Here is a 22,875-nt window from a genome sequence, read left to right as displayed (position 1 = left end):
ATCATATAGTAGACCTTGGATGTGTGTTATATTATATAACTAAAAGTAAAATTGCCTTGCTGGTCTCGATCTTTGACATTTTAGAAATATTGCGGAATCTATCATAGTGAATTATGCTTTAATTTTTCCACTATAAGAATAAAATAGGGATTTTTTTACTCATTGGTGAAATTTATACTTATTTTAGAGAATTCAAGAGATAAAACTGAGTTTCTTGGATGCAGGTCCTCTACATTTTCTACTTAGAAATTATTTATAATTGCAGGACAGTGTAGGAACCACAGGTTTCCCGGATATGCAAACAGAGCCTCATGAGAAATTTCCTCCATAAATGAACATTTAGTTAAGTCTGCCTTTATCTCACAACTGATTCAACTGAATCACAAGCCCATCATGGAGTAAACACACAATTCTCAGACCTACTCCAGGACACTGAGGGCCTTCTGACTACACTGGCAAACTGTGCCTTGGGGCTACTGACTATCCCAAGAACATCCAGTGAAAAGCAAGTTTGCTCATCTGTGCCTGTATGTAAGTTTTAAACAATGACAGAGAAACAAAAGCAATAAGGCTTCAATATAAAAAAGATGTATCCTCAATATAGCTTTGATAAAATGGCACCTACTTAAACAGCTATTCCCAAAACCCATCATCACCTATGTCTCAATCTATCTTTCCCTTTGGCACGCTTCACAATTTATAGTAACATTATTACTTGTTTAGTGTCTGACCTTCATACAAATTTTCATGTTTCCTGAAAGCCTAAATGTGTCTTCTTTTAACCATTGCACATAAGCTTACTACCAGTTTCCAGTAAAAGGGAATGGATGGATGAATGAGCAAATGAATGAATGCATGAATGCTAAGTATGATTTCATTGTTTGTAAACACATGCATGCCTTTTAATTATTTTACTATGAGGTGAAAATACCCACTAGAAACTTCTCAGTGGAAGCTTTGATATTTGCATCTCAAGCCATGAAATATCTATGACTTCTTCATCCCTAATGCCTGTCTCCTCCACTTTACTACAGTGGCCGCTCGAATGGCCATAATCTTGGACGTTATGGTCCCCAAACACCCCCACCTCTGAACGTATAAAATGAGATATTCCATTCTCTGATCACATTCAAGTATTCCATCTCATTTATTCTCAACATATCAGTTCTTCAACACTAGTCTTTCCCGCTCATGCCAACTTTCTACTAGCCTCTTTTCTACCTTCTTTCTGTGCAGCCTGGATCCCCTGGTCCAACACTCCAACAACTCCCTACCCAGAATATGAAATTATCCCCTTGCTCCACTGGACTTGCGTCACATTCACATGGCAAAGCTTCAAGCACGGAAGAGTTGGGGACATGGCGGTTAACAAGCCAGACAAGTCTTGGCCCCCACAGAGCTGACAGCCCATCAAGGAAAGCAGACATAAACAACTAGTTACAATAATTATGACATGCCACGTAAGCTGAGAGGACTAGGGTGCCGTGGAAACTCTGAGACCCAAAGATCTCAGCAGCCTGCCTGTCCTGCACCCGGGCTGGGTTGCTGAGAGCTGCTGGAGAGAAGTGTCCAGTGGACAGATTCTGGTTGGCAAAACCAGTTCTGTCTTCAGGGCTCCCAGACCATCCCGCTATGCTCTTCACTGCTCAATTCTCTCTCACATTCTCCATAGTGACTAACTTTCCTATTCTCCAGCTACCTTCTTATTTCTACAGAAAACTGCCTTCCATTCACAGTGAAATTTCCACTGCTAGAAGGAAGCACACTGATTTAATTAAATAGCCTCTGTTTTGTCAAACGCATAGCCTATCAGCACGACTAACATTTCCTCTTTTCTTCTGACTTCCACACGAGAAACCTGTCCTCCCTTATCCATGGCTAATCGCTCTGATTATTCTCCAGATTCCACAAACCCCCTTCCTCTAGGCAACAAACCTCCTTCTGAAATCCCTGAGAATTTCATCCATCTTTTCTCCTTCTCCTGGATCCTTAATATCTCTTCCCTCTTGGCTCTTTCTCAATGTTTATTCACTCACTCACACTCATTCATCCACTTACCCATTTAATATTTTTGAACGCTTTCTATATGATAGGCATAGTTCTAGGCTCTGAGCAATGTAACAGTGAAGAAACTTGACAAAGCTCTATCCCTCACTGAGTTCACATTTTTAAATTTTTTTAATGTTTATTTATTTTTTTGAGAGAGAGAGAGAGAGGGAGAGACAGAGAGAGCGTGAGTGGGGGAGAGGTGGAGAGAGAGGGGAGCAGAGGATCCGAAGTGGGCTGTTAGCCCGATGTGGGCCTCAAACTCATGAGCTGTGAGATCATGACCTGAGCCGACGTCAGGCACTCAACCAACTGAGCCACTCAGGTGTCCCTGAACTCACTTTTTAGTGGAAGGAGTGATAAACAATTAGTGAATCATGCAAGGTAAGTACCTGCAGAGAAAAGATCTCTGGTCTGGGTAAAGTGTTAAAGAATGACTGAGGTGCTCTTTTAGATGCTGTTACTCACATGTATTACGAATGTTGTGTGTGAAAGCAAATGAGAGAAGAAAGATAATTCTTAGAGGGAGAGAAAAGATGCGCAGAGAAATTAAAACAGGAAGTCCTTCAAGGTCAGTACCATATGTACTTTTTATTGTGGATGGTAAATATAGCCAGATAGGTAACAAGTAACTGGCAATGAGGACAAAAGTGTAGGTAATACATCATTACTCATTATCTTTTTAAGTACCTAATAGGAAACCAAAACCTAATAAGTAGTAGAGAATTTAAAAGTTGGTAACTTTATGCTGGTCTTTCTACCTAGGTACAACCTCAATGAATTCTGATTCCTTTTACTAAAAGCCATAGCAGGGAAGAGGCAAATGAGGAAAACTGGGAGGGTGTTTTATTGTTTTATTTTGTTTTCCGGATCGATGGGCATCCTAACAGAATGCCAGAAGGCAGACTTTTACTTCCTAAATGATAAAATTTCCTAAGAACTATATGCCATCATTTCCATAATACAGAAAAGTTGTGGGGTTTTTTAAAGTTTATTTATTTATTTTTGACATAGAGAGCTCCAGCGGGGAGGGGCAGAGAGAGAGGGAGAGAGAGAATCCCAAGCAGGCTCCTAGCTGTCAGCATAGAGCCCGATGTGGGGCTCAGACTCATGAACCGTGAGATCATGACCTGAGCGGAAACCAGGAGTCGGACGCTCTACTGATTGAGCCACCCAGGTGCCCCTGAAAAGTTTTTCAAAAATGTTAGTACTCAGTGACCTGGGCGATCAAGCTATAAGACGGAGACATGACACCTGTCCTAAGGAGGCACCGAATCACATCGGGGGAGCATCATCGGAAATGCACTGGGAGGGGAAAGGCAGTAAGTTCTGTACTGTGGAGCCTCATTTGTGATAGAAAGAAGGAGAAGCAGCAACAGGACAAATCACGGTGAGTGTAACTAAGACAGAGGTAAAGTACAGAGGATGAAACCTTCCAGAAGTGGGAAGGAAAGTTCCAAAGAAAGGATTGGCCATGAATTTACTTGGTATTAAGTAAACAGGAAGGGAGGCTAGAAGCCTGACATATCAGAAGAAAAGCGGGCACAAAGGAGGAAAATGGAAGAGAACAGCACTACAGACCCTGACCTGGCCATCCTCAGCTAGAAAATATTTAATGGTAAATAATGTCATATTGCCCGAACCCGCTTGGAAGATCTGAAATACTGAAACTTAAGGGACATGTAATGATTTTTGCTTAGCAGTAAAGACGTCCCACCACATCTGTAAAATCTGAAGGCCGACCCTGAGAATTCCGTCATCCGTATGTTAAATGCCCAGGCTCCACTCTCAAAACCGGGAACCACGCTGTGCCTTTCTAAATGGGGCACAAGTACAGACTGTGCAGCTGGAGGAAAGAGGAGAGGCTAGCAGAGGGCAAGTTGCAGGACAGAAAAGAGAAGGTGAACTAAACAGCTTCTGGGCTCTCGAGGCTCCAGAGAAAGCGCAGCTTCAGCCCTGCGCCCCAGGCTAACCCTCACCCGTGGCGGGAATCTTGGAGAAACTAAAAATGAAACCGAGAACACAGGAACAGGGATTTCTCCTCCAGCCTGTGTCTAGTGTCTCCTGCGGCGAGGTCCCCTCTTCCCTGTCTTGTAGCTGCAGCTGGCTGGCAAACTCCACCACGTGAAAATCTCAGCCATTTCCACCAACGTGGAGGAACTTCTATTCCCTTCTCTGCTTCTCCTAGTGTTTCTCTTTCTCTTTTCTAGCTGCTTGGAAAGTCATGGGAAGCCTCTGTTTCAGCTTCCTCTGGAGGTTTTTCCTCCAACTAATTCAAGGCTCCCCTTTGGTTGTGGTGCCACCCACGAAGCACAGCTGTGGGTCTTCAGTGTACTGATTGCTGCAACTTTACAGACGTAACAAAGACCCAGCAGAGATTACAGAACCCCAGGGGTAGCTGGGAGATGGTGCTCATGATCGATGATCGCGTCCTTGGAGATATCTCTAAGAATAAGATAAAGCTGTAAATGAGTTTGGGAGAGAATGTAGATTGCTTTTCCTTTAGGCATATTTGACTTTACTTCCTATTCTGGATCAAATAAAACCACTCATGAGGGTCCTTCTTTTGTCTCTTCTCCTTCCTTCTGCTTTCCTGACCCCACACTCTTCTCGCTTCCCAGGCTTTCCTTAGTCCGACAAGCTCATGGAATTTAAGAGGGGGAAGTCATTTTCTTCCCATCCTCAAGCCCCGATCACGTTTGCAGGTTTCAGAGCAAATATTCTCAAGCCCCCTGAACCTTATCACAGTGTCCACAGTAGCCTGAAGGATATCCGTAATGAAGAAAATATAAAGTTGACAATCCACAATTGTGAAACACCAAGCAGAAAACAAGGGGAGACCTTGTTCTTTTGAAAAATGTTAAAATAATAGCAAGTCTCTGTCCCCTGGTGCCCAAACAACCAGTTAATTCAGCGATTCAGTCTTAAAATAGTAAGTCCCTACAAAAACAACGTAACAGACAGGAAAGAACACTGGGGTCATTACGGCAATATCAATACCTAAGCATCATACAATCTACCAAACATTTTTATAGATGCCAGAGACTAGTTTGAGTCTTTGCCAGCAACTCCCCAAGGCCTTCTAAATCCTGGGTTTCCCCTCTACTTCCCGCCTTCCATTCATTATCTGCTAATACCACTTAAACTCTACTTGATGTACTTCACTTTCCTCATCTGCAAATGAGTACCAACCTCCGTCTCACTTTTCATGCTAGTGGAAGGGTTGAAGGAGACTCAGTGAGGATGAAAGCAGTTGAATATACATAGCGCCTCATAAATGTAAAGCGTATTAAAAATCTCTTAAAGAAGTTATTGCATAAAAGAACCTCTTGACAGACACCGGGGTGGCTCAGTCGGTTAAGTGTCTGACCTCCTCTCAGGTCATGATCTCATGGTTCATGAGTTTGGAGCCCTGCATCAGGCTCTGTGCTGACAGCTAGGAGCCTGGAGCCTGCTTCGGATTCTGTGTCTCCCTCTCTTTCTCTCTCTGCCCCTCTCCTGCTCATGTTCTGTCTGTCAAAAATAAATAAACGTTAAAAAAAAATTCAACCATGTGATTTCGTAGGGGTTCTGTCAAATTACAAGCGGAATAGGATAAGGTAGTATTTATATAGTAGGGACATTAACACATTTACACATAATCAGTCATTTCTAATATTTCTCTTTCATAAAAACTCAGTGTTAGAGCAAACATATTATGAAAGAAAAAGGCCATTGATACCATATATAAAATGGACATACTTTTTAAGATTTTGGGTGCTAGATAAAAATTAAGCACTATGTTAACTATGTAACTAAATATGATTTAATTTTACATTTCATTATAATGTTCTATAAATAAATTCACAACTGGGATACACAAAGTTCTCTAGCACGTTACACTCCCTCGTTTTGGCTGAGAAGTTAATGGTCACCATCGTCTAGTCTTAGAACCTTCCATAGCATTCACCTAGGAAATTCCCGAACTCCTCGTTTGCATTCTTCATTTCCATCTTCATTTTCTTCTCTCTGCCTCTCTCTGCCACAAAGCTAGCTGCTAACCTGCCCACCCCCAGCCCAGTTTATGGTCTCCACTGTCCTCCTAAGCCCTGTAGTCCTCTCTGCACTTCAAAACTGCACACACAGGGATCCCAGGCTTCTGCAGCCGGCCACCACAATAAAATGTGTGCTGGCCAGCTGAGAATCTGAAACAGCACCAGAGTGAACATGACCCACTCTGCACAGAGAGTCCAGCCTTAAAAATATATATATATCTGCCAGAAGTACAGGTAGAATTCAGGCGCTGAGGTGGGGATTGAGAGTCTCCATCCACTGCCTGCCCAGTCACCACATTCAGACCCCCCAAGAGAGGAGGAGGGGCTACTAAACTCACTTCAGTTAAGTGTCTAATGTCAATCCCATGCAGATAGATATCTGGCTCCTGCCTCTCAGAACTCACAGTACTCTTTGCCTCTCAGTACTCACAGCCCTGTAGCAACCAGATGATCCAGATTCTTACCAGAAATCCCGTGTCCCCATGAACTGGACAGATGGTTAAGGATGGAAAACCAATATCCTCCCTTTAGGTGCCCCTCCATTTCCAGGGCGACAAAGGCCAGCTGCAGTGCTTGGTTGAATGGCCACGGGACAGAGGCCCATACCTCACAAACCCAGAGAGACTCTGCCTCATCCTACCCATGTAGGGCACAAAGCCTTAGGATTAATGGAGAAACAAGTGTTAAATATGCAGGCACCACGCTCTGCATGAAAAAAAAATCCTGCCTTAAACCAAATTTACACACGAAGTTTCCTCACGCTCGCTTTTTTGGCTTGGCAACCATTCTGCTTTCTTGCTTACTCGGAGCACCCCCGTGGTGGTTGGCGCTCCATGGCCTCCTCATCTTATCTCTTCAGCTCACTGGCCAGTACTAATATACAACCGTGGCTCTCCTTGGGGACTACCCTGGGTAACACGTTCCCAGCCTGACTGAGCCCTAGGAAACCTCCTTTCCATGCTTCCCCTCTAGAAGCCTCCACCTGGTCTACCCTGGTCCTGCTCATGCTGCCACATGCTACAATATTACACCAACACATCATAACACAATCTCACATATTCCCTTCAAAATCTATCTTAGAGCTTTCCAAATTACATACTCACTCTAGAATGCTTAAGTATTCGATGGCCAACTTTTTGCTTTAAAAATCAAAAATTGGCAGGAAATGATAATATCTAGTAATACCACAAAATAAGCACTATCTCCCGAGGAAGGAGTAAGACATCATCTAATACTGCTATCAAATTTTCAGCTCCCTAAACTCTGTAATTCTTCCCTTAGGGGATGGATTATGTTGCAGAATAGCATTTGGCTTTCTTGTGTGACTGGCTAGAAAAATGAGTTCCCTTCCTAGAGGTACAGTTTATTCTTAAAGGGTCCAGCAAAGGGTCTCTTAGGCCAGACCTACAGAAGAAACCATCTCTTCTAATGTAATAAATTGCTTTGGTCTTTTCAGGAAAGTAAGGACATCTTATAAACTGAGGAAGACCTAGATGGGTTGTTTGGGGAGAAAGAGTTTAAAACTCCAACTGAAAACACAAAAGAAAAATTTAAGGACCAGTGGCACCACAGGAATCCCTAAACTGGACACACAGCATGAATTATACTAGATCCCATTGATCCATTCACTCAACTTATGTGCCAGGCACTGTCTAAACCTGATCCCTGCCCTGATCCAACTGCTAGTAATTCATTAGAAGATGTTGTTTAAATGCTAGACTTCACAGGGGGTAGTTACATCATTATTAATTCTTGGTTACTTTTTCAGGTTTTTTTCTAAGAATTGTATTGAGGACCATGTGCAATCATTGGAGTATGAGAAATCTTCTCATTTATATCACAGAAAAGGGGCTTCCTTTTAAAATGCCATTATTTTGGGGTGCCTGGGTGGCTCCGTTGGTTGAGCATCCACTCATGATTTTGGCTCAGGTCATGATCCCAGAGTCATGAGATTGAGCCCTGTGTCAGGCTCCACGCTGAGCATGGAGATGCGCTCTCTCTCTCTCTCTCTCTCTCTCTCTCTCTCTCCTTCTTCCCCTCTCCCCCACTCAAGCTCTCTCCCTCTAAATACTACTACTATTACCACTACTACTACTAATAAAATGAAATGTCATCATTTTATATTAAAAACAGGAGACAGTTCTAGCTTCCTAAAGTTTCTATTTCTGACAGAATATATTTTCACAAATACATTTTATCTGTTCTCCACCAAACAAGTTTGTTTAAAGCAGACAAAATATTGCTTGAACCATTGTTTCCTTAAAAGAAAAATAATCTGTTTACTTCCTTTTCCCTCATTTTTATCTTCTCCACACAAAAAAAGAAACAAACAAACAAACAAAAAACACACTACCACCACCGCCACAACAAAAACACCTCTGCCCCAAATCTATCCATTTTTAAAATAGCTAATGTAGCGCTAAAATATTTGGACAAGTAGGTTTAGCTTGTGCAGACGAAGATTCAGATGTGTTATTAATATTTTCATTGTTTATGAGAGAGAGAGAGAGAGAGAGAAAGAGAGAATAATAAAGGGAGGAGTGAGGGAAAACCCACTTGAAATCACTTCTGCCCTCTGGGTGTGTCTAGTATGGAAGGTTTCCTGCTCAGTATGAAAGTTGACTTTCTGGTTGATGCTTTGCTAAGGTCAGATAGTTCCTGCACTGCTACAGAAAAGTTAATTTCCTGTTGCATTTTTCCTGAAGCATTTGTGCACTTTGGCTAAATTAATGCTAGATTTTCCACCAGAGAAGAACTAGGCTTAGTGCTGAAACTATCGGAATGCTATCATACTTCTTATTGCTTGTTAAAGGACCAGTGGAACATCAAGAGGAAACTCAATTGTGACAGTGCAATTTTGGACGCCTGGTGGAATGCTGAAACATAACTGTACAACTTGACATTTGTCAACGACATTATACTGTAACTTTTTAACGAAAACAGGAGTATTGCCGGTACACTTTTGTTGCCGATACGCATTCTTTTCCCTCAAGAGATGCTAAATGTAGTGAGAATATTTTCATGCAGTATCCTTTGGGATGTGTCAAGTTAATTGAACATGGGGGCTATTTGGCTAAGTGGCTGTAATGCGGTGGTGGCCTATGTAAGGCAAACCAAAATCTAAGCCTGTAAGTCCCTCAAGGTTAGGAAATCAAAACCTAAGGACAACCAATCACAAACAGCCAACTAGGTTTCAAGCTTTAGCCAATTAATAATTGCCTTAGTTTAGGGTGCCCGGGTAGTTCAGTCAGTTAAGCATCTGACTTGATTTCAGCTCAGGTCATGACCTCATGATTCGTGGGTTTGGCGCCCCCCCCCCCCCGACCCCGTTGGGCTCCACACTAACCGTGCAGAGCCTGCTTGGGATTCTCTCTCTCCCTCTCTCTCTGCCCCTCCACACTCATCCTCTTTTTCTTAAAATAAATACACAAACAAACAACAATTGCCTTACCTTGCCTGTGCCTTTTCCTGACAGGAAAACACTCTCAGCCACTTCCGGTTTGGTGCTGCCTCATTAGAATCGATTTTTGCTTAAATAAACTCCTAAAATTCTCAATATATCTCGGTTTATCTTTTTTTTCATTCGGTTTAGTGTAATTTTTTAATTTAATTTTTTGAGAGAACATGCCTGTGCAGACGGGGGGTTTGGGTGAAATAAAGAGAGAGAATCCCAAGCAGGCTCCACACACATGAGGGAGGGTCATAATCCCAGGACTGTGAGATTATGACTTGAGCCAAAGTCAAGAGTCCTAAGGCTCAATCAACTGAACCACGCAGGCACCTCCCCCTCAGGTTATCTGTTAACAGAAGTGATAATGTTTATTCCCCTGTCTTTTATAATTTCAATGTTTTTCAAAACATTCTGAGCTATCGTGTCTAACCTGCTCCCATGACATCTTTGTAGCAGATATTTCCATCTTTATGCCATATGATATAAAAAGAAACCAAAGAAGTCACTTGTCCATGGTCACTCAACTCTTCAGCATTGGAACTCAGTCCTCATTAGTTCTGGGTTTTTTTCAAGTTTTTATTTAAATTCGAGTTAGTTAACATATAGGGTAATATTGGTTTCAGGAATAGAATTTAGTGATTCATCACCTACATATAACAGCCAGTGCTCATCACAACAAGTGCCCTCCTTAATAACCATTAGTTATTTTTTCAGTTCTTTTTCTCTCTCACCTGGGGAGAAAGTGAGCAGAGAATAGTACGATCTGCCTCAGATACACTGACCTTTAACTAGCACATCACCACCCCAACACGGTCCACTTTTCCTTATGTCAAAAGGAAGAAACACCAGGTCCCTGGAGCAATATTACTATTTAACAAATTCTCTTTTCTCCCTATAGATTATTCGCTCTCATGAGGCCTTTCCCTTGCCTGAATCTCCCATCCTGAATTGGTCACTTTTCCCAGATCACTCTCTGAGGTGTAGTCAGAATATACTTAGGACAGCAGATACAAACTTTGATTTGTCAAAAATCAGCTGTGAGGTGTGTTATAAGAAATTGGTTTTGAAAAGAATTAAAATGTCAAAAACTGTGCATAATTCACGTGCTGCATTCCTGCTACTTGCAGCCCAACACTTTCTTGAGCAGGAGAGGCAGGAAGTATTGTTCGTGTATCCCTAGAAAACCAGTGGAATGTGCTTGCACCTGACTCATCTAGAGGTATCAAAGAGAAACTTTGAAGGCTGCTAGCATAGAACACGATGCTTTAAATATTTGCTTACGTAGAATATAATGAGGAAAGCACATAGGCTGAAGGCCAAATGTAGGAACTACACATATGTGTGTTCTGGAAACACGTATATATATAATATAAGCCATTTAAAGTGCTTGTTTTTGAGGTCAGAGCTTAAATCCAACTTCTTGGGTCAGGAAAGACACCAACATTTACTGACACAAACCTTGGTCAGCCACCATGTGTTTTCAGACACACATTCAATTCTCACACATCAGGCTTAGTTAGCTCCGTTCTTCCAGTGAGAAAAATGGAGAGTTTAAAAATCGAGGTAAAATTTGCCTATGACCTATCCTAGTAAATGACACAGTTGGAATTTGAACCATTGTGTGCCAAAGCCCATGTCTGTGCCACAACACACCTATGCTCTATTAGACTTCTTATTCAACCTACTTAACGGGTTCGAGGTCAGAAGCCTTGACAGAGATAGTTAGGTAGATTCCCACCAATATGCAGGATGTCGGAGCCTCCCCTTAGCAAGTTGCTCTGATTGGGATACATTCTAAGCAAACCGAGAGGGGTCCACTGAGAGTCCCCCAGTCAGGTTAGAGATACCAAATGTAGTTATATTTCGGAACACATGATTGGGCCCATCCTGCTTTTCGAAGTCCATGTGTTCTTAATGATTATTTTGTTTCATCTATTATTTTGGGTCTTAAGTGAATTAGCCTTCCTTAGTGAATTTAATTGAAAGTTAAATAACTTTTTTCATTAAGATACTTATATATGACAAAACCTCAATTTATATCTTATTATTATATTCCTTTTCAACCCTGTACATAAGTCTAGATGTTTAGTTTTACATTTTTAACAAGTCTCTGGAAAGTGCAAACATTACCAAAGTACTATTTACCATGCAAATTTCCAACTTTAGTATAGTTTTTGTTAGAGAACATAAATCCTGTTTTAGAAAATGAGCTCATCCTTTTAGCGAGAATGTCTCCTTAGAAAAAAATGTCCAAAGGAAAAAAAAAAAAAAAAAAAAAGAAACATGTCCAAAGGAAACCAAAGGGAAAAATGAAACCAAACATTCCTTTCACCCCAAAAGGCCACAGACTCCAAGTTGATAACAGGAAGCACTTTTTACAATGTGAGTGTATCTAGCGGTTTCCATTTCAGAGGGTTTATGTGAGTTTCCAATTCCATTAGAAAAAGAAACAGAATTGCTTAGAGGGAGAAAGAAGCAGAAACTATCGCCACTATCTTTAAAAAACAAGAGAGAATGACACCCATAAAGTGATTAATTCTTTGATTCATAGGAAATTTAACATAACTTGCTTAAATATGAGCTTCATCAAGACTTCATTAAAATTTATCCAACATAAGCAAATTTGAATTTGTTTAAAATTCTCTCAGTATGAACCATTTTTCACCCATGTGCATATTTCATTATAAAAATCTAACATAGCTCTAATCAACTATCTCAAAGAAATCCACAGGCATTAAATGCTCATCAGGCAGCCTAACTAATTCCATGAAAGTCACATACCTGTTAGTATGCTGACATCATCTCCCAAGAGCCTCCTGTGCATAGACCTCTGTATTTAGATTCCTATCAGCATACTTTACAAATATTACCTTCAGATATGCTTAAAATATAAAATATAAAAACATAAATGGAAAAGCTCAATTTTTAGTAGAATTAATTTGTTAAAAAATAGAAAGAGAGGTTAGATGATGGTGACTCAGAAGCCAAGAGAGATAGGAAGTAATCAGAAAGGCACACTGGTTGAGAAAGGATGCACTCCTTCTCCTTCTCCTTCTCCCCCTTCTCCTCCTCCTCCTCCTTCTTTCTTAAATATGGTAGATACCTGAGATCTTTTACAGGATAAAGATCCCAATGAGACAAATGAGCTGAAGAGAACAGGAGAAATGGATGATAACTGAAGCACACTCAGTGTAGCAAGATGGCAGATGATTAGCATTAGTCGCAGGTATAAGAACAGATGGTACAGAAAGGGGTTCGAGGCACAAGAAAAAGATGGGGTGCTGGATCTGAAAGCTCAACAAAAATTAAAAAGAGATGGAGGGACCTCCTCTCCTTTTCTCATCTCTGCTTTAAAGTAGGCTTTCTCTGATCCTCACAGTCATCGTTCATCCATTCATTTATTCACTGACAAGATATTTACTCAGGGTTCACTACATGCCAGATACTGTTTTGGCATTGGGGCCATATGCAGTAAACACTTTAAATCATGGCCTTGCCCATAAGGAGCTTATATTGTATGTAGAGAGAAAGACAACATATAAATATATGTATTTGTTCACAGTCCAAAATCTTCACCTCTTTCCTGTACTCCCCATCCAACTCATCTCTTCACATCCTCAACTATAGCATGTCATTAATCCCAGCATCTTAAATTAAAAAAAAAAAAAAAAGGAAAGACTCAGCCGGAACCAAAGACCTTGCCTACAGATAAATAGGCCTGACTCTGACTGACATATCCGCTTCCCCAAGTCTTGTCTTGATTGCAAAGGGTCATTTTAGTGTGGAAAGGCAACAGCTTAGATGCTGGAGGAGAGGGAGAGAAACTCAACAAGGCTTTCATCTCAGACACTCCTCACCCAGGTACTCATGTTCACCGCAGCCATTATTTATTGCTCACCTACTTTGTGAAAGCCAAACGGCAGAGTCTGTGAGGACTACGGGGATGAGTAAATCCTCAAGGAAATTATATAATAGTTAATATTTATTGAGCACTTTCTGTGTGTCAACCACATAAGTGCTTCACAAGATATATCTCATTTAAGCCTCATGTTAGCCTTGTAAGGAAGGTGATAAGATATCCCTTTTAGGTGAGAAAAATGAAATCCTAGAGAGACCAAGAAATGTGCCCAAGGTAGCAAGGTAACAAGTGCTATTAATTTGACTCCAGAGCTCATGTGCTGAACTGTTCTGCCTCTTCAATTTTATTGGTTTCCTAGGCCTACCGTAACAAAGTACTACACAAACGTGGCTTAAAATAACAGAAACACATTGTCTCACGATTCTGGAGGCTAGGTGCCTGAAATCAAGGTTTCAGCCATGCCATGCTGCCTCTGAAAACTGTAGGGGAATTCTTCCTTGTTTCTTTCTACCTTCTGCTGGTTTGCCAGCAATCTTTGGGGTTTCTTGTTTTGCAGCTGCACAACTTCAATCTCTGTCTTCATCATTACATGGCATGCTTCCCGTGTGTCTCCGTCTTCATTTGACTATCCTCATATAATGCCAGTCATATTGGATTAGGGGCCCACGATGCTCCAGTATGACCTCATATTAACTAATTATATCTATGACAACCATATTTTTGAATAAGGTCACATTCTGGGGTACTGGGATTAGGATTTCAACATATCTTTTTTGAGGGGAATGCGATTCAACCCATAATGCCAACGAATGGAGAGAGTGTATGGAAATAGAATGGAGGGTATATGGAAATAGAATGGATATAGTATATGGAAATAGAATGAAGAGATCATATGAAAATAGAATGGAGAGTATATGGAAATAGAATGGAGATAGTATATGGAAATAGGATGGTGATAGTATACAAGAATAAAATGGATATAGTATACGAGAATGGAATAAATATAGTATGCGAGAATAGAGTGGAGAGTATATGGAAATAGAATGGAGATAGTACACAAGAATAGAATGGATATGGTATACAGAAATAGAATGGAGAGTATATGGAAATAGAATGGAGATAGTATATGGAAACAGAATGAGAAGATTATATGAAACTAGAAGGGAGAGAGTATATGGAAATAGAATGGAGTATACAGAAATAGAACGGAGCTAGTATAGCAAAATAGGATGGATATAGCTAGAGAAGCACAGGTCTCAGTCCAAACCTGTCATCGTTATCAACTCCATTTGTTACTCTGAGAGGCACTTTCTTTCCGCAAGTTTCATTTTTCTCACTTAGAAAACGACCTCAAATCTAATGATCTCTAACTTGTTTCCAGTTCTAACAGTCTCATGTTTCTTCATTTCTAAATAATTATATTGAAAAATAAGTTTTATTAGGGATTCTTAAGCACACATCAAGTCATAGAGACAAGGCGTGCCACCAGGAGGAGGTGAAATTCCAGTTTCCAGAATGCTTTAGGAATGATTGTGAAGATTTCTAGAGGTATTGATTGGGGCAGACTCACTGGAGAGGACTCCGGACAAAGACGGAGATGGTGGCATTTGGTTAACTAGGGTAATGCTGGCTTATGCATTACAAATAAAAGCAGAGTGGAACGTAAGGCCATAAAAGCATGCTAGGACATACTAAGAGTGAGAGGGATAGATTCTACTCAATTTAGTGGGTTCAATACAACAACTCCTGAAGGCTACTGAGGAGAGAGATCATAGGAGTTGTACGCAAATGGCCTAGAATACCCAGTAGATTGAAGGGGAACTATTTACATTACTAAAATAGCCTAGGTTAGTGGCAGTGGGGTTACAGCATTAAGATTGTGAAGGTAAACTCTAAGATTTTGGAAAATTAATTAGTTATTATCTGGATTCATTTGGGGGCTTGGAAAAAGTCATTATATACCAGTAATACAGTCTTGTGCTAAGGTGATATTTACTAAAATTACTTAGTACAATAAAGGGCCAAATGTGCATCATGGTCTCCAGAGAGAAATCAGAAGTCAGATTTGGAAAAGGAATAGTATGTGTAAAGGCAGTCTATAAACCACAAACAGGACATCTAGGAATGGGCCAGAGGCCAGGGAAATGGAGAAAAGACTGGGAAACGATATAGAAATTGAGCTAGCTTGAAACAAATGGTTCGGAATAAGGGTTGTGAACAAGGCAAGAGTGTGTGGCCTTTACACAACAGTATAAATAGAGTTAATACTGCTGAATTGTATACTTAAAAATGATGAAGAAGGTAAATTTTATATTTTGTGGGATTTTTTACCACAATGAATTTTTTTTTTAAAGGTAACAATTAAAAAAAAGAAAATAGGGAAACCTGAAAAGTCTTGTGGCCTTTCTAATTAGGAGCTGGCCATGTGGATCAGTGATAGGCCGACAGATTTAGTAAGGATCCAGGCCAATGGATTAGGTGAGGGGCAAGGTATAGAGAAAGAGTAAGTAGTTTCAAACGTAACCCTAAAGAGGTTTAAAATCTATTCATTGAGGAGAATAGGGATTGGAGGAGTCCTTTTCACAGGAACAGAGAGGCCAAGAGGAATCATTGATTTGGGCATAAAAATTGTGAAAGAAAAATATCTGAGTTTAAACAGTTTTTATTACTCCTCAATAAAAGCAAGAAATTGGATTTCTAGATCTGGGGGTTCAAGAGTGAGATCCAAGCTAAGAATATACCTATAAGTTATCTTTACAGATTGAAAATTAACAGTACATAAAGTTGATAATCATCACCAAGGGAAGGTACAAAACAAGACAACTGAAAGCTCAAATACACTAACTTTGGCATCAGAGGAAATGGATCCTGAAAAGAGACCACCAGTTATCCACAGAGGTCAGAGAATAATCCCACTGTGACATGGAATTCAAAAGGGAAGTTGCAAGATAGAGTTGTTGGCCAATAGTGTAAAATGCTTCAGAGAAGAAGGATGTAGACTGGAAATAAATCATTTCATCTGGTAGTCAAGGGGTCAGTGAAGACAAATTTCAGGAATGGGTGGGGTGGCCAGGAAGTGAATCCAAGGAGAACCAGCCATAGTTTCTCTGAGAGAAAGGAGAGAAGGAGCACACTGGGTTCAGTGGATTGCCAGGTACAAAGAAGGCTTATTGTTATCAGTTATGAGTATGTTTACTGGCAGAAGGCATGGTCCACTGGAAAGGTTTGAAATGGCAATATTGTTAACTAACAGAGAATAACTCTGGAATCCCTCTGGAAAAGGTTAAGAGGAGGTGTTCAACACAAGAAGAAAATAAGATTTGGCAAAGAAGAGGCATTGGGAAACAGCCTTGCAGCTGGATCTCCTTACATTCATTTCTACCCCCTCCAGTCCATTCTGCAATATATGTTCTGGAGCATTCTCTACAACATAAATCTATTTATGCCACTTTTTGCTTACCACTCTTCAGGGGTCCCCTGTTGCCTTCACGATAAAATCCAGACTCCTTATCATGACCACATTCCCACATCTAGACCCTGCTGAATTTTCTACCTTATTTATTTGCCTTTCTGCTCTGCTCCCCTATCACAGTGCACACACACACACACACACACACACACCCCACATAGTGAATACATTGAATCCTCCAAATCTACCACACCATTGAATTTCTTCTTTGCATATCTGGCATTATCTGCTTATAATACATTTCTCTTTCTCCACCCTTTCTAGCTCCTTTTCATCTTTCAAAATGTTCTAGTAAAGTTATGGATTCCCTAGCATTTATTTAATTACTTGTCTGTCTCACAGTGCCCTTTATTTCTGTGTCACCAGCGACTAGTACAGAGTCTGGCACCAATAAACTGCTCGATAAATAGTCACTGTAGGAATGAAGAAAATGAAAGAATGAATGAACGAAATGGATTAGGATGACAAAGGGTAAAGATGAAGCGAGAATTTTTTTTCAGTTGGAGAAGAGAGTTCTTAGTGAGATAATTACAAACATTTCACTTAAAGAGAGCGATGCCATTTCCCAAGAGTAAGAGCACATTTGAGCGTTTTCTGTGACTTTTAGAAGGCAAAATTAGCATAACCATTGTATCAGCTGCCAGATCACCATGCCTCACATACCCCTCCAGCGACATTACTCCTGCCATGTTGTTGTGGTAAGTGATGGACACTGTTTTTATCACCTTGGTCACCACAGACCTGGGAGTGTTCCTATGCACAATACTGCTTGAAAAGGAGGAGTGGGGAGCAGTACTGCCCCCACTGAGGCCCCAGCTTCCCCAGTGGCCACCCCGACAGTCCAAGTAACACTATGTCGTAGCAGCTTGCAACAATTCTAACCAGTGAAAGATAGAAGAAGGGAAAAGCCAGGAGGTAAACGGCTTGCCCCTCCTGACCTTCCCCACAATACCTGTTCTGAGATGCAGAGTTTCCTCCAGACTCTCTGATTATGTCTCCCATAAACGCACCCATTTGTTTCTCTCCCCATTCCTTCCCCTACCTACTCTTGCGTCCCTGGGATCGCAACATCCAATAAAGTGTTAGCTTGCAAGTGTTTGTCTTAGGTTCTGTTTATAGAAAACCTGGGCTAAACAATCCATTTTTAGAAATTTTCCAATGTTAAAAATAATGTATTATTAGAGACACAAATAAATTACACAAAGTATATTTGTATGAAAACATTCAATTATTTGCATTGGATTATGGTTGGATCCTGGGAAGAGTAGTTGTAGAGAGCAGTCACTGAAGGAGAATGGAGATTCAAAAGAAATGGAGAATGACTAGTCAAGCAACAAAGAACTAGAAATTCTCCATCTGGAACACCAACAGGAGATAATCAGTAACACATGGCTACGGTGAGTATAAACATATTCTCCAAATAGTAAAGTTTCCATTAAAGGAGCACACACTAATGATCTATACTGAGCATATTTTTTTTTCATTGTGTCTGCTTATAATTTAATGTGTTTCTTATGTTGTGAAATATTAAAGGGTTAGATTCCAAAAAAATAAATAAATCTACTGAGTGATCTACTTCAGTGAAGACAAATGAAGTTGTCTTTGGTTTAGACATTAAATTGAAACAGTTTTAAAACATAGCAGATTATCAGCCCAAATTCAAACTAATGTTGGGAGGAAACCCAGAAGAAATGACAGAAGTACAGCTGCTTAGCAAGGTCCTTTTGGAAAGTTCAGATGGAAAAAAAGAATTAAAATTTGGCCAGAAGAGGGAGAGTACTCCCTCACTATGGAAAGTTGGCATATACTAGACTATGATCTCAATCTGTATTGAAAACAGTTTTAGACAGTGAACCAGGTCCCAGTTGTAAAGGTGTAAAGGGCACAGTCTGTCACCCATCTTTAAATATTTGCTACCGCAGAACCCTCTATGACTTGGCTGACAGGTACAAAAGGTCTTCTCTTAGAAAGAACTGCAACCAAAAGACTGGGAAATAGTTACTGCTTATTCGATTCGAGAAACTATGAAAACTGTGATTCGAGAAATACACTGTGAGTGTATTTTAGTTTCTGAATGTTTATCCCGTATAGACACTACAGCATTCACAGTAGCTTTTTCAAATGTCCTTGCATGGATCCTTTCATTATGATTTTGTTTTCCTTTTTCAGATTTATAATTCCAAACCCAACTTACACTTCCTGGAAGGGCAAATAAAGTTTAAATGCATTGCTTTTTAAGCACTTTGTCTATTTGCTTCTTAATATTTCTTTAGGTTTGAATATCTGAAGGACCATGATTTTTCCCAGACTGTAGTGCATATGGATATGCACGATAGCTTGTGTGCAATGCCTGCCTTTGGTGGTCATCTTCAAAATCCAAATACTTCCTGGAACCCATGAACCTTAGATCACAATCAGCTATTTTAAGTAACTTTTAAAATCTCTTTAAAATGGATGGATACCAGTAAGGGAAAGCCCTAGAAAAGTGAACATTTTGGCTTGTAAATAAAAGTAATAACAAAACCCCAAATTTCTAGATAGAAACAATGCTTCTTCTATAAAATGCCCAAAAGCTGTGTTTTAGGTCTTGAGGAAAATCTGTGTAAGCATGCCATCAGTTTTTTAATGAACTTCATAAGGTAGCTCTTTTTGAGAAAGATCTATATATTGATCCCAAAGACATTTGTTTCTTCACTTTATCTTCAAGAATGTTTAATCCTCAAAACTGGATTATTATTTGATTCTTGTTTTGGAACACGTATCACAAGAAGAACTAAGTGATATCTGGTTTTAACTAACTTCCACATGATTCTTCTAGTTTCCTTTCTATCTCTAATAAAAACTGGCTCTAAACCAAAGGCTGACACAACTTAAAAATAGAGATACATGGCAAATGTTTGGAAATTCAGTTATCATATCCACCAGGCTTCTGAACTATAATTGTGAATTAAGAATCCTGCTTATGGTTAAAATATTTAAGACTGTGAACCATTTGTGGAAAAAATCATGTGATTGGCATTTTTGTGTATGTCAAGAAAATTCTGGAGTGAATGCTTTACACAACCAGCCAATAAGTTTCAGATGGTTTGTAAGTAGCAGGAGAACCAAAGCTGAAACGGAATTCTCTGTGCCAGTCTACAAATAACAGTTAACATATGCCTATGTTACAGGCAAAGGCAGGAGTCACATAAAGTCAAGCAGGGAGTAAGAAGGGCTGTGAGTTAATGAATGAAAACCTTTTATCCACAATTCTTAGCAAAACTTGTACGTACTTAAAGAGCAAAACCATCTCAATTATTTTTAAAGAAACTATATGTGTTAACATTGGAAAAAAACCCAAGAAGTGACTTTCCAAGTCACAGGTTACATCCATTAGAAATTCAATGTATTCAAAAAATGCAAAAAAAAAAAAAATGAAGAAAACATACACATTCTTCCCTGACTTCAGAACCTTTAATAATTGATTCACACTTGCCAGTTGAAGTTCCATCCAGAAGTGTTTCTAGTGATACTATATTTCTCGGTCAAGATGTTTCTTGATTGATAACCTAAGTCACTCACTTAAGCGTTAAAAAAATTTTTTTGTTGTAATCTAATATTATTTTGTATTTCATTGAGTTCTTACAGTTATTTTTTCATGAATTGTTATTAGAGCTTTGAACTTACTTCGATTTAAGCACCAGTCCTGTGGCAGGAACCAGGTGGAGATACGATGTCACATGCTAGCCCTGTGGCCTGCCTAAACATCTTTGAATGTCAGTCATCGTAACTGAGAAATGATGACCGTCACAACTCCCTTACCTGCCTCACAGGGTTTGAAGAGTCTGAGAAGAAATACATAAGGGAGTTTTTGAAACAAGATGGCAGCACTGCTGGAGTTATTAGCAATAATAGCAGGAGCAGTGTATATTCAACAGGAAATTCTGCTCCCAACAATAACCACAGTCATAGGCTCTACCTAAATCTACTGCAGGTATAAGAAAGCACTTAAAGATTCCTAAATTATCTTGCTATACCTCTTGCTGTAGCACAGGAATCTGTAGCTTTGCCACCATGGATTTTTGCGTGTGTTTTTTTTCTATTTTTTCTTTTTTAGGTTGGATTATATTAAAAGTCATCATTTCACTGACAGGCATAAACAGAGTGGTATATTAAAATAGAAATCCCGTGGGGTTTTGTGTGTGTGTGTTTTGTGTTCATTCCAACGCTTAACAAAATTAGTAAAGTATTAAAATAGTGTAAGTGTAGAATAATCAATATTTCCCAAATTCTGTAAACAATAAAATTCAGGGCATCAGTTCTTTTGAGGAAAGGTATTATACTATTCTTTTAAATGGTTCAGAAATAAATATGTTGCTTTAGAAATGCATTCACCAAGGAAAAATCGATTCAATCAATCATAAAATGGAATTCTGGAATATCTTTGAGTCTGGAATGGTCTGGTCACTCATACTGACTACCTTGAGGAAACACTCAATGTTGACCAAATGTTATGAATCTGTATGTCTCTGAACTGTAAATCTTCAGATCTCTTAGAATCCTAATATTTTAGAAAGAATTTACACCACGCCAACATCCTCCAAATTGTCTTTTTCATTCAGCTGAAATGAAGTACAATTCTAGGAGACAAAATAATGGCCAGGACTTTCTGGAAGTAAACAGAAGTTGAAGCTAACTGTCATAAGGTCACTCTCTGGGCGGCTATACTCTGGATCCCTTTCAGACCTCTTGGAAGTTAATTTTAGTTTTACAGAAAGGACAGAGAGAGGCAGACTGCTATCTTTGCAGAAAATGTCAAGGTTAAGCTTATGACCACCTTACCTTTCTGATTTCCTGCACATTACTGGGGAGAAGGAAGCACTGTTTGTCCAGGGAGAGTCCTTTCTTACATCTGCTTGCTTGGGTTTTGGTGGGTGCGTTTGGGGCAGCCCCAGGGTCAGCGGCTGTGAGCTTCCTCGTCCCTCGGAGTGTCAGGGTCTGGTAGAAGAGACAGATTGCCACCACCAAGCCCACCAAGAAGGGCCGGGGGCAAAATCGCCGACGACAAGGGAACACTGGACGACAGACCATGACCAGCTCAGCTTCACTTGGCCCCCGTCCACGTTGCCGGAAAAGTCATAGCAGCTCTTTTTGGTCAGCATGAAAAAATACAAATCAGTCTTTAAATCAAGCTTGCTCCATCCCCGCTTAAGAACTTTCCGAAGGATCATGCCAAAGAATCATAGGTCCCCAAAGTCTGAGGCGGTTAATAAGATCCCTTCCATGGGTGACAGTGAAAAGTGGCTGGCCTGGGTTAAAAAAAGACATCAAAATAATAATAGTGGTAACTAATAACCTGAGCGTATCCCCAGGCTGCCAAACTTTTGCTTCCGGTGATGCCTTATTTTCACAACATCCTTAAACTCGCAGCAAAGACTTTACAGGAAAAGAGAAAACAATACCAAAGTAAATCTGGAGTCTGGAAACAGCGCTGAAGAGCTCAATAGGTTAAAACCAAAAGTGCCTGTTGCACCGCGGGATGCAGGCCAGCTTGCCCGAGCAGTTCCTCATTCTCCTCCGCTTTTAGAGCAGTCCTGCTTCCAGCCTTTCATGGTTCTTCACTGCTTCCCTTCATTCCGTTTTAAATTGCCACTTTCCTGCAAGCATTCACGGCTTTTCACATAAAAAGGGAATGCACGGTTTGAATGGACATGGTTACTGCTAGGGTTTTGCTTGTATTTGTTTCATTCCGCTTCAAGTTCAAAGTTCTGTGTACTTACTCAGTTTTCATCCTTTCAGCCACAAGAAAAAAAAAAAAAAAGTTTCCACGCTCCCCTAATGGATTGCTAATCAAAACCACTGGGAAGGAAACACCCAGTCGTGTGACTCCAATTCATCTCCCACACACGGACGCACGCCCGCAGGCACAGCGCCCCCCGCACTCGCGCGGCGCTTCGGGCCGGGAGCTGGGCCCCTGGGCCCGCGGCCGCACGGTACGGCGGGGCGGGGCGGGGCTACGGCCGGCGGCGCGGGGTCC

At 40.4% G+C, this 22,875-nt stretch overlaps 1 protein-coding gene across 3 annotated transcripts in view; it reads right to left on the bottom strand.

The window, feature by feature from the left end:
• Positions 1-22,646, bottom strand: part of CPED1 (cadherin like and PC-esterase domain containing 1) — a 268,756-nt gene extending 246,110 nt beyond the window's left edge. For all 3 annotated transcript variants that reach the window (XM_015540679.2, XM_007089175.3, XM_042970757.1), the window contains exon 1: positions 21,681-22,646. In XM_015540679.2, the coding sequence (XP_015396165.2) occupies positions 21,681-21,929 (249 nt within the window). In that variant the 5' untranslated portion in view covers positions 21,930-22,646. The remainder of the gene's footprint in view (positions 1-21,680) is intronic.
• Positions 22,647-22,875: the final 229 nt, after the last annotated feature.

Source organism: Panthera tigris, chromosome A2, assembly GCF_018350195.1.
Source record: "Panthera tigris isolate Pti1 chromosome A2, P.tigris_Pti1_mat1.1, whole genome shotgun sequence".
Classification (NCBI taxonomy): domain Eukaryota; kingdom Metazoa; phylum Chordata; class Mammalia; order Carnivora; family Felidae; genus Panthera; species Panthera tigris.
Note: the sequence above shows the minus strand (reverse complement) of the source record. Positions and strands in the feature narration are given on the sequence as shown.